Below are 12,396 nucleotides of genomic sequence, written 5' to 3' on the forward strand. Positions count from 1 at the left end.
CTGGGTATAGATCTCCCCCCCTTCTCTCCCTCTTTCTCTTGCTCTTTTTATCTTCCTCTGACACACGCGCGCGCACACACACACACACACACGCCAGGGGTTGGGGGTGAGAGATACAAAGCCGTGATAATCCGATTAGGACCAATTAGGCGTGAGATTCTGCGACACTAGCTGAAAGCCTTAACACTCTGTAGACAGTTATACAGTTATAGAGACATCTGGACACTCCCAGAGAGAGACAGAGAGAGAGATGTGAGTGGTGTGTGTGTGTGTGTGAGTGTATGTGTGTGAGAGAGAGAGAGAGAGAGAGAGAGAGAGAGAGAGAGAGAGAGAGAGAGAGAGAGAGAGAGAGAGAGAGAGAGAGAGAGAGAGAGAGATCTGGACACTCCCAGACAGAAAGTCAGTGGAGTGCAGCAGCCACTTCTCTCCAGAGCGGGAAGTCACTCACATCAGCATCCTCACTGCAGGTAGGATGCTCTCTCTCATCAACTTTGAATCGCCTGAAGTCCCGCACGGCGCCACCTCTTATTGGGACGATTAAATGTGTTCATTTTTTTTTCCACCACAGAACTAAATCGCACGGTAACAGCTGCAGACGATCCGAGTCTTTGGATTGAAACTTTGGTCTCTGTTCCAGGTGCAGGTTCGCAGCTCAGAGACCCGTCAGGATGTTCTACTTTCACTGTCCGCCTCAGCTGGACGGAGAGTGCTGTCGCCCCAACACATGTGAGTTTCCTATCCTGCATTTTTCACCGCATCGTTTTCTGTTGATTTCATACAGCTGCAAGTTATTTATGATTTAAAGCCAGAGTCTGAAAAAGTTTTAGTAATGTTCAGGCTGCGTTCTTGCGCGCACAAAGTGTGCGTTGTTCTTGTTGTAGGACCGAGAATAAAATGCCCGAGTAGATGCTTTCTTTTTTCTTTTTCTTTTTAATGATCATCTTTAATAATTAATAATGAAACAGACACAGGCCTGTAAAACAAAACGTTATTATTATGCAAGGAACACTTAAAATATGTCATACTCCACAGTTAGTAATCACTACAACATTAGTAATTACGTTAGTAATCACTACAACATTATGAAAACATATTTTTCATTTCAAAATTTAAACTTAAATGCTTTGATGGTTAAAGTAACTCCAAAAACATCTAAATCCGCGAGTAATTCCTCTTTCCCACCGATTTAAAGGTGGATGAAAGGGGTTAAGTCTTATTTTCCCTCTGCTGTATCAATCTGCTGGGTGTTTTTTGTGAGAAGCGCTGGTGGTTTAGCCCCAGGGCAGAGGGGGTGTTTTGTGCCGGTCACAGATGTTGGGTGTCATGGCTCTTAGTCCGTCATGGTTCCCCTCAGACACCCAACATCAATGTTTCATACAACTAATCGAAGTACAAAATGTGCCAGAGATCTTGTCGGCTTTGGCCAAAATGTATAGTTTCTTTCGACATTTCTTTCTCTTCAGACGGAGGTTTTTTTATTTTTTTTAACATATTTACTGAATTGATTTCAATGCAAACATGAAATTGGAAACTGAATTGAATTTTATTAAGTGACTGATTTCTCTTCAATAAACTTTTTTTTCAGTGAATTCAAGTGGCTTTGGCAACCACGCCCCGGCTGATTTTGATGATGGATTTCTACGTAGAAAACAGCGCAGAAACAGAACAACATTTACTTTGCAACAGGTAATTATCATCCAGAACAAATATATCCACAAATATATCCACAATAAGAAATAAATGGAACTTCGCTTAAAGCGAAGGCACTACTAAATGTAGGAAAAATAATAAAACACTTCAAAATGAAGGACTTTGGCAGAAAGTTGTGTTTTCCAGACAACTACCATGGGTACACAGAATAAGACTTTTTACAATTGGTTTGATGCAATGAAAACCTAAAAGAAAAATAGATCAGTGCCTCACACACATGAAAATAAAAATACAATATTAGAAAACCTCTAGAAATGAATATGTCCTTTTGAAGATCATGCCTGCGCATATATGTAAATTCCCCTCTTTATGCGTGCAGCCAATTAGATTTTAGGACAATATCTAAGCCTATTTTAGTCCACTTTACTTTTATCTTTTATTAGGTTGTTATCCCTATCAAATGTATGTGAGTTAATTTTAGATATGATGATGACATTAAGGAGGAGGAAACTAGAAGACAAGAAAAGCCTAGACAAATAGAAATTAACAAATGCATCAATAAAAACTTATTTTAAGTGTAACTGGTGTTTTGTGTCCATACAGCTGGAAGCTTTGGAGGCCGTCTTTGCCCAGACTCACTATCCTGACGTATTTACCCGGGAGGAGCTGGCCATGAAGATCAACCTGACCGAGGCCAGGGTGCAGGTAGGTAGGCAGCAGCAGCGTAATGTGTCCTGGGCACGTTTGACCATCCAAGAGAGGGTAAATTAAGCCACTCTGTCATTCCGGCGATGCACTTTAATAACATCAACATAATGGTGAATATTAGATTAGCTTGATTAATCGGTCATTCATAATTAACCAGCGATAATGTTCCTCACTAATTTGTCCGCGTCTCAAAGGTAGGAATACATCATCCATGCAGATCCTTTTCCATTTACGCAGACAGGAAACGATATGTGCTTTAAAAGAGGGCAAATCCTGAAGCCTCCAAAACTCTCTCCCCCTCTCTCTATTTTTCACACACACACACACACACACACACACACACACACACACACACACACACACACACACACACACACTTTAAAGCACAAACACACCAACAACAAAAAACACACACGCACCTTAAATTTGGCAATTTATATTCCGGTCCTGCCCTGCACATATGCGCAGTTATAAACTTGGCCAGATGTAATTAAGTTATGTGTCCTGTATGTAATTTCCCGCATTCCAGATTTGCTTTTGGGTTTTGTTGTGCGCACAGATCTAATTGTGGGAAATATAATAGTTTGCCTTTTGTTCCCCAGGGTCATCTTACTATCGCTTAAACCCAATGGCGGGGTTGATAATGGAATCCAGCGTTGTAAATTAGGGATTGTAAACAAATTATTCCCCTCCTAATCCGATTACCACATTCCTATTATTAAATCTGAACATGAATCCACCGCAGTATGCAGGGATATTAAACTTACATTATTATTAGAAAATAAATTTCCTTTCTGTTGTAGTGTTATTGCCCCCCTTTTTGTAAAGTGTCAATGGGCCTCCCCCGCATTAAGAGCACGCTGCAAATTGAGATTAATGGAGCAATTATAGCCCATTCAGAGACGGGTGTGTGTGTGGGGGGGCGCGACTTCTAGCTGGAAGGTGCAGGGGTGAGATAAGTCCATTGGTTGTATTGTTGTCCTGCCACCAAAATGTTGTCCTTTCTCTATGCCGAATGAATGCACGTGTTTTGTTTGGCTGTTGACATCTCTGGTACAATAGGAGGGATGCAGAGCACATGCACACCGACTCTAACCTCCATTCACACATCATGATTAATGCCTGCTAGAACCAAGTCCTAATCGAATCTGATGTTGTCAAACAATCACTAAATAGGGAAATAAACGACTTCATCATAGCTGCCTCTCTCTCGGGCAGCACAACTGTCAGTGGGAAGTCATTAAAATATGATAATGAAAAATTGCTCAATTAAATGTTGTTATAGGCAGTGACCTTCATTCGATTAAGATACCACTACTTATACGTTCTCAGCTGTGTGGATGGGGGATTTTTTTGGGATAAGTCGCGGACTGTGGAAAATTAGAGCGCTCTAGCATGATGCATTCAAACACCTCTTGAAAGTAAATTGATCATTTGTTTAACTTTGCAAAACCTGTTAACAAGATCGAAAAATACAATCTGTAAACTATGCTTTAAGTTTGCATTTGTTTGTCTGTGATATGCCAAAAGAATATGCAAGAGAAATTAAGAACTTGGTAAGATTCAATTTGTCATGGATATAAAGCTGCATTCAATAAATTAAATAAATGGTTGCAAACTACTAATGTGTCAGGAAATGCAGCCATTCTCTAGTTTTAATTGGTGATTTAATTTAATTGTCTTCCCTTTCTTTTCTTTTTTCATGCAGGTTTGGTTTCAGAATCGCAGAGCAAAGTGGAGGAAGACGGAGCGAGGGAGCGCAGACCCTGATGGAGGGAAAGAGCAGATGAATGACGGCACTCCTCCATCTCGCAGCATCAACTCTCAGTCCCCTGTGGACCACAGCAGAAAGCAGAAAGAACCACTGGAGATGCAGCAGAGGTGAGAAAAAAACGGATTGTTTAGCTGTTTTTGTTGTGAAACGACATTTTATTGGTAGCAGATTTGCAGACTATTGAATCTGGGTGATGGAAAGAAATAAGAGGTAATATCCTTTCCTTCAAGAACTGCCACCACAAAACTCTGACAGCCATCGAGATCCTTTCTGTAGATTACATGGCGTCCTTAATAAACACAATTAAATTGATTATGCAACAATCAAAGCCACAGAGAAAGCAGCTATTAATAGTTCTACTAGTTTTTAACTTTTCACTATAATAACATACAGTATGTCTGTTTTCTCCAGTATGAACAGGACAGTGGGTCCAAGTGGTCCGTTCTTCCCGTCTTGTATACCAGGCACACTCCTCAACTCTGCCACCTACGCCCAGGCCCTCTCACAGGTCGCCACGCTGAAAGGTAAATATGATTCTCATCAATTGGCAAATAGAGATGGTACTTATGATGATGTGATGATGAAAATCTTGCTCTCAGTAGTCTCACTACAAGTCCCACTTTTGTTATTTTTCAGGTAACGGCCTCTGCTCCTGCTGTGTTTCTGACCCCATGGGCTTGTCCTTCCTGCCGCCCTACGGTTGTCAGGGCAACCGCACAGCCAGCGTGGCCGCCCTGCGCATGAAGGCCCGCGAGCACTCGGAAGCCGTGCTGCAGTCTGCCAACCTGCTTAGTGCGGCGACCGGGCCCGGTGCCGGCGTGGGAGTCCTGTCTGGAGTCGGCATGGGCACAGCCGGGATGGCGAGGCCCACGGCGGGTCCTGCCATGGAGATGCCCGTCAGTGTGGGAAGAGGGGGAGACAGCTCCAGTCCCAGCCCGGCCACCAAGATCCCAGTCCTGGGCAGCAGTCCTGACAAACACCCTCACTGCTCCAAGGAACTACTGGAGAAAAAGTGAAGCGCTGGACATAAACATGGATGTACTGATACTCTAAATCTGTGTGATCGTGCCTGTTATTACTCCACTACTCTACGCTGGTCCTATGAGCAACTAAGCACAACTACTGACTGACTCCACAAACCTGCCTGGGAAATACTTTATTGATATCACAATGTATGGATGCAAACATTTAAATATTTATTTGACAGTAAATTATTATTGTTTGTGAGAAATGCTGAATATTTGGGGCCTTGTTGTCCCCATAGAAGCACAAGTGTGGTTTTGGATCTATATTTGTCTTCGCGAACTCTTGGACTCTACTTGATGGACTAAGATAGATACATGTGTGCAACAAAATCCTATTTGATAATGTGAATTTAAGTAATTCCTGATAGAGTTCCTCTTGTTTTCATGAAGAGGACAGATGCTTACATTGTTAATGTTAATGCATGTAAACTGTAAATGTAGAACTGATGGCAGGACAGTGAGGATTTTTTGGCAATATAATGTTTATGCCATCAGGTCATTAATGGGCTCAAACAATCTCTCATTCTTTTGATTTTAAAGTGAAAGTGCACTTTAATATTAATCAGCCATTTTTAGTGTAAATGTGTACATATAGACAGACGGAGCGGTGGTTGTCCCGTCCACTCTGTTAGCACATCTGTAGTGCCAGCAGACAGGAACCACACCGGTCCTGTTGTGACATGTTCTTTAAAACAATTAAAGATGTAGTCGCTCATGTTCCTCTCCTGTTGCCTCGCGCTCCAGCCATCTGTTCTGATACATTATTTATCAGTTTCCCTTAAAGCCGGGAGAGAGGAGAGCAATCGTGGCGCTTATTATTTATTTACTTTTCGGAAAGCTCACCCTCTTCCTCTTTCTCCTCCTCTCTCTCAGCATTTTTTAATAAACCTCATTAAACATGATATATGCTATTTATTAATGTTGAATTTACATATTCAAAAATATCATCTCTCATCACCTCAGGGCTCTTCACGCGGGAGTTTATCAAAGGCAATACATTTGTTGATGTATTATTCCTAAATATCTCTCCTCACTAGGATGACCGTTGAATAAAGGATCAGCTGATCAGATTGAGAATACTTAACCGCAGAGCACACGACCAGTAGTTGGGCTGATTCAATTTACGTCCTTGAGGATTTTCAGGAAATTACTTTTGATAGTCAATAACACAATTAAGTAAACTACACACACATTATCATGAATAATTGATAAGAAATTATGTATTACCATGAAGTACTGGTTCAATAATTGATGAGGCGACACCCTGGTGACACAGAAGAGGGAGATAATGTCAGATGTCGTGCCAGGTTGTAAACAGAGTACGGAGGACTTGCATCCTCTTTTTTTTTTACACCATTATGTGTGCATGTTGTACCCCAAGTACCCTACAACTATTACAATAAAATGATGCTTTCACTGACTATGAGTCACCTTCTTGTGACATTAACACTTTTTAGATTTAGATTTTTACGTCATTGGGACACCATGTGTTCTTTCAAAATATCTGCAGTACAAATAAATTGCCACTTTTGATACAGACATGTCAAAATCCAGTTTAAAATAAAGTTTCTAAATCAGAATCTACCGAATTATGGCCTATTTTAATACATTTGGTGTTATAATATTTTATAGTAGTTACTCTGTTGTATCTATTCATGCCACAAATAATATTAACAAAAACATCATCTCCTAATAAAATGATTTTGCTTTAAGACAGCTCCAGAGCAAAGATGTTAAGCCCCCTGACATGGCAGCTAATGATAACACAATATCCTTATACAAATCATCTCTTTTTCCAAAAATGTACCAATGTGGACGACAGAATCCAGCCAACTCATACAAAAGACGTGAAAAACACATTATATCTCTAAAATTGAATACAGTAGTTGTGGAATTTAATCATTAGCCAAAACAAAGGATGCTGAAGTTATAATGACTCCGATCATCATTAAGTTCTGCATGGTGCCCATAATTCACTGCTTTAATATTTCATAAACAAGTCAAGTTGGTGTTGACATTCAGCTGTGCATGTGGCATCATTGATAATTTTCTGTCACCTAAAAAAAAGTGGCAAGGCGGTTTTGTCGAGCATTGTTATATCAAATTAGCTGGAGAGCGGCCAGAAAAGCAGACAAACATGGTGAATATGGGGGACAGCAGTTGAACTCTGTTCTTACAGTACAGTTAATGGGCTTCTTTTGTTGCAGTAATGAAATATTTTTGCAGGGATGTGGGGAAATATGTCCTGAAACAGGGACACGTTGTGCACATGCACTCATCCACAGACAATATAAGGCACACAGAGAGAGACCGTATGCTCAAGAAAGACTGGCACACACACATACAATTCTTTTGCTTGACACCTACATTTTTACTATTCAAGGACCCAGCCGACAAAATCAGACATAAAGTGCATTCAGGGCCGGTCAGCTGAAGGGCCAAAAAACACCCCACGAGAGTATCATCTTTGCTTTTCATTCCTGCAACAGATCCGATCAATAACCCAATAAATTAGAATCAATTAAGCTCATTTCAGAATGGAGATAATACAAACAAAGCATATCTTAATGCAGCAAGTAATGTGCCTCTCTGCTGTCTGCCACAAAACCACAGCTCCGCTCCTCCTTACTCAGCACAGGGAAGAGCATCCTCAGCATTTGTGATCAATGCTAACAGTCCTCAGTAGCTTCGTAATACAACTATGTTGAAGCAAAGTTGGAGAGTTGCACTGTGCAAAAACATAGATATGTTTTAAAACATTACAGACCAAATGGGATTCGACGCTTGTTCTTAGATTGTCCACTAGAGGGACTTAGAGAGCAGGAAACAGCCCGCATGTCAAACCTTGGATAAACACACATATTATGCACACTTTTATGCACAATATTTGCTGAGGGACGTTTTTGTCAATTTTATTTTATTAATCAAAACCCTTTTTCAACAAGCGCTGAGCGTTTTAGTCCCAAACGTAAGTAGCAAAAGATGATATAGCAACAAGATACAAATTCTGGATGAGGATGTTTCAGATCTCTGAAGCTGATTTTCTCATCTTCATGGAGGAAATCTATGGAATCAAATGGGGTCAGGACACTTTGTGGACAAATGAAAAATATATGCAAGAATAACAATTTTACTGAACTCAACTGTATGTGTGACTCCTAAGTTTACAGATACGAATCAAATATATGAGTACAAATCAAACTTACGATTACAAGGCTGCTTTCTTTATACCTGGAACAAGTATTCTTTACCCTATTTGGACGCTTCCTCCCGAATAGCCAATGGGAATGCTCAGATTAACACAGCATCTGACCATCCAATCATGAAGCCAGGGGGGCGAGCCCTCTGTGCTGCCTCACTCAGGTGTGACTTCAGCTTCTGGTTTGTGGCTGGATGACGTATCTACCCGCTGGGTTCTCTATTTTTCGCAATGTGTATAAAATTTACAGATAAATGTCTAAGACGTTCACAGAATTGTTGACGCACTTTCACCTACAGCAACCAACAAACATTAAAAAAGTATAATGTGTCAAAAAATGTCATAGTATAGTCTGTCGAAAAAAGCTTGTCAAAATAGTCATGGTATAGTAAGTCAAAAAAATCATAATACAGTATGTCAAAACAAGTCCTGAAAAAGTCATAGTATGGTTTGCCAAAAAAAGTTATTGTATAGTATGTAAAAAAAGTCATTAAAAGTCATAGTATATGCCTAAAAATGTCATAGTATAGCATGTCGAAAAAAGTCATAACAAAATAATTCAGTTTGGATGTATTGATTGACAAGAGTCCAGCGTGGAGAACATACAGTGGATGAGATGTACGTCTCGATAGAGGTGAAGGTTGTTTAAAGGGGAGGAAAGAGATTAGTTAAAAAGGGATTACCTCAGCCTTTCAATTTAGTGAGCTGTATGCAAAACCATCTGTGCGTGTTAGTGTGTTGGTGTGGTTGTACATGGAGGAGTGCAACTCCACTAAGGCCCATGTGCGTGTGTCCATCATACTGCCAGGCTGGCCCTGCACCCGCCCAGAATCCCCCAGGAAACTATCTGCTCCAGCAATCTCCTATTATAGCAGTGGGTTGTAGGAGGGGCGGGGTGGTAAGGGTGTGTGTGTGGGGTGGGGTGGGGGGGGGGGTACAGTTCCTCCCCTTCCTCTGCCTTATGGCCTTTTCTCCTAGGGGTAAGTGAGGCTGTAGCCAGGGAGATTATATAAGTATTCCATAGAACTATAATAAGTGAGTGTTAAATTCATGTTGAAATGAACCTCTCAGAAAGATCTGCTCTGGTCATGTAATCAACAGGAAGCTTTCTCAAGCCTGTAATGATGATAGCAGGTGGGTGGTGATCAGGAGCCACTTGTTAACACTCCACATAGCACTTGTCAGTTCTGTTCAACGAAGAAGGTGGCTCTCAAGTGTAAAGCAAATTAGTTATTTTTATCTACCAGAGGAGCAGTCAAACTGCAGTCCCCCTGAAACCCCACCCACCAACACCCTCAATAACACACAAAAAACGTTTTTTTCTCCCCCATGTTTAGACCCCACAACCTCCTCAGCTAACACTTTCCAACTTGTGATGGCTAGCACTAGCTGCAAATAGCCAACAGTTAGCTGTCCAGATTTATAAATAGTTGAGAAGCTGTTTGTTTCATCCGTCTGACACTCGACACCAAAGGATCTCACAGATCCGCATGCTAGCTCAAGCCCTCATTCTGTCCCCCCATGGTGGACACTCTCTCTGGGACAACTTTGCTATTTCTGTCTGGTCTCCAGCCCCGGGTCCCGCTGCCTGCCTCCATGGTCAGATGCTCAGAGACCTGAGTGTCGACTACATAGAGGTTTTTGCTTTGGATTGTTGTTAATAGAAAGACAGTGCTGCCAGAAAGGGCTTGTGTGAGGTGAGAGGATCAGATCATCGAGCCTTTTGAGGAGTTTACAATAGGGCACAAATTATGGACTATAAAACTGGAAGGTAAGACAAGAGCTCACTCTATGTTCTTTTTCATGTTGAAGGAGGGACACTTACAAATAATATATATATAATGCCTCTGAGAAAAGGTAAAACAATAGATATACTCAACCTTCCACACATGCATGCATTGTCATCTTCAGTGAGTTTTCAAGCAGATAAATAAATTAACACATGAAAAAAAATCGCTGCTTTACTCTCCTAAATAATTCACATTCACTTACTAAAGACATTGACTGACTGAATTTAATTTGATTCCACTGACTGCTAACATTTAGTCATATCCTTTCAGATTTGACAGATTTGCTGCTGCTCAGTCTTCGTTTGGACTACAGTCCTTCTGAGAATGAGGCCTCGTTGGTGTTAGGTTTTAGAGTTGGAGGCCCGTCACTGGACAAAAATAAACCTGCCACATGCAAGAATTACCAGAAATCACCCTGACAGTTTGACATGACCTCATTGTTGCAAAAAAGGCTCAAATTAGGGACAGTTAACATAACTGTGCATGATTTTTTTAATGCTACTTTCTGATGTTTGCAGATTCTTCTTTCTCCACTGAACAGAATTTGTTTTTTTGGGTAGAGATAGAGAGACATGTTAATTAACAGTCAGAGTCTTTGTGTCCTCAATGTTTTGTCAATGCTTTCCATGAATTGAAAGAAGATGCTTAAAGTGACTATAACAAACCATGCCCTTGCCTATAAGTTGCTGTTGTTTTATGCTTCTGGAGAAAGGTGTTGCATAACATCTTTAAATTTCCTTTAATTTCTGCATCAGTTTTAACTCCAGGTCAGAAGATATTAATGAACTACTGGATATTCTGAGCAAGGTGACGGCTGCCTGGCAGCTGCAGTAAATTTAACTAGAACATACCCATGACGTTACCTTGTTGCATCTAAATGTGCAAACATTTTATTCAAAAAGCACAGTGCAACAAAGGGAATATGCAATAAGAAGGCTATGAGAAGGCCCCCATGTGGAAGAAAGAAATTATCTTATCACTGAGCTTATTTTTTAAAGTATGTTCTGTATCATATCATTTTCAGATTTTAAATCCAGTTTATTATAAGTACAGTTTTGAAGGCCCTCCACAAGCAATGCATATCAGCTAACTAACTGGCAAGGTGTCGGCTAGGAAAAGCACTTGCATCAACACATACAAATAGGTGACAGCACGCACCCATGGCCTTGGCTGTTTCAGATTTACAGATCAGAACAACACACTTATTTTATTAATTAATAAACAAACAATGTTTCACATTAAAACATTTTGGATGACAGATTATGTACCTTAAAATTAGCAGCCCTTCTATGTAAGGATATTCTAACCTGCTCACCATACTGTTGTAAAACCAAAGGGGTTTCACTCCAAGATTATAATGTAATCGTACAGTTGACCGCTCCGAACCCGTTTGTTGACTGTTACACTCAAAAAGAAACAGCTTCGTGGTAGTCTAACCGGATGGTCTAATTTATAAAACCTCTTCAGTTAGTCCCAACCTCTGATTATTGTAAAACCAACATCATATCTTGCTTTTAATCCAAAAGTGGTCAAAATCACGTACAAAAGAAACGTGTGCGTCTGTATGTGTACGCCCATCTAAGTTTGTGCGGATGTGTCCTGCTTTCCCAAAATAACTCACGTGAGGCTGTCTTTACTGTGCCTAGCAACAGTGTAGTTTTATCCACAACATGTCTCTGAAGGTCATAGTGATTGAGTAGAAGGATTTACAGGGCTGTTTTGAGAACCACATACAGTACATTGCTGCTAAATACAAAGGAAAAAAAGCTTCTTATCAAGGCCAGCTATCATAAAATAAGCACCACAACAAACGACTTTTAAAATGTTCTCACGTAAAAGAAAACATTGTCTATATCTCAAGCTTTTAATCAAGGTTGAAATGCATCACACATATCATGCAAACACCATTATAGAAGTCTAAATATAATAATACATGTTTTTTTCAGACAAATTGTGATTTCAGTTAATGTTCAGGTCACGGCTAATTTTCCTTTCTTTTCTCTTTTAGGTAAAGAACAAATTCCTTATTGTTTTGGATGAAGGCCAACTAAAAGGCACAATGCCTTAGGAGCTACCAGCTGTAGAAAATCCTCACTGAGGGCCCCAAACTCTGGGTCCTGTAGCTCCGGCAGCAGGCAGGGTGTATCATTTTGAGGTCTGTGTTTGCATGAATGACTGAACAAATGAGGACAGAGCTCCTCGCCTACGACCCTGCATTATGACTTCAGTTAAGAAGCGCCGCTCAGGCCG

At 40.6% G+C, this 12,396-nt stretch overlaps 1 protein-coding gene across 1 annotated transcript; it reads left to right on the forward strand.

Moving 5' to 3' along the window:
* The first annotated feature begins 607 nt into the window (after nucleotides 1-607).
* Nucleotides 608-5,148, forward strand: drgx (dorsal root ganglia homeobox). The gene is made up of 6 exons (XM_076077354.1): nucleotides 608-726; nucleotides 1,586-1,686; nucleotides 2,254-2,355; nucleotides 4,067-4,239; nucleotides 4,544-4,656; nucleotides 4,769-5,148. The coding sequence occupies exons 1-6, from the start codon at nucleotides 669-671 to the stop codon at nucleotides 5,146-5,148; spliced, it is 927 nt and encodes a 308-aa protein (XP_075933469.1). The 5' UTR covers nucleotides 608-668.
* Nucleotides 5,149-12,396: the final 7,248 nt, after the last annotated feature.

The sequence above is a fragment of the Anarhichas minor genome, unplaced genomic scaffold (genome assembly GCF_050575085.1).
Source record: "Anarhichas minor isolate MPS153535 unplaced genomic scaffold, ASM5057508v1 ptg000058l, whole genome shotgun sequence".
In the NCBI taxonomy this organism is placed as follows: domain Eukaryota; kingdom Metazoa; phylum Chordata; class Actinopteri; order Perciformes; family Anarhichadidae; genus Anarhichas; species Anarhichas minor.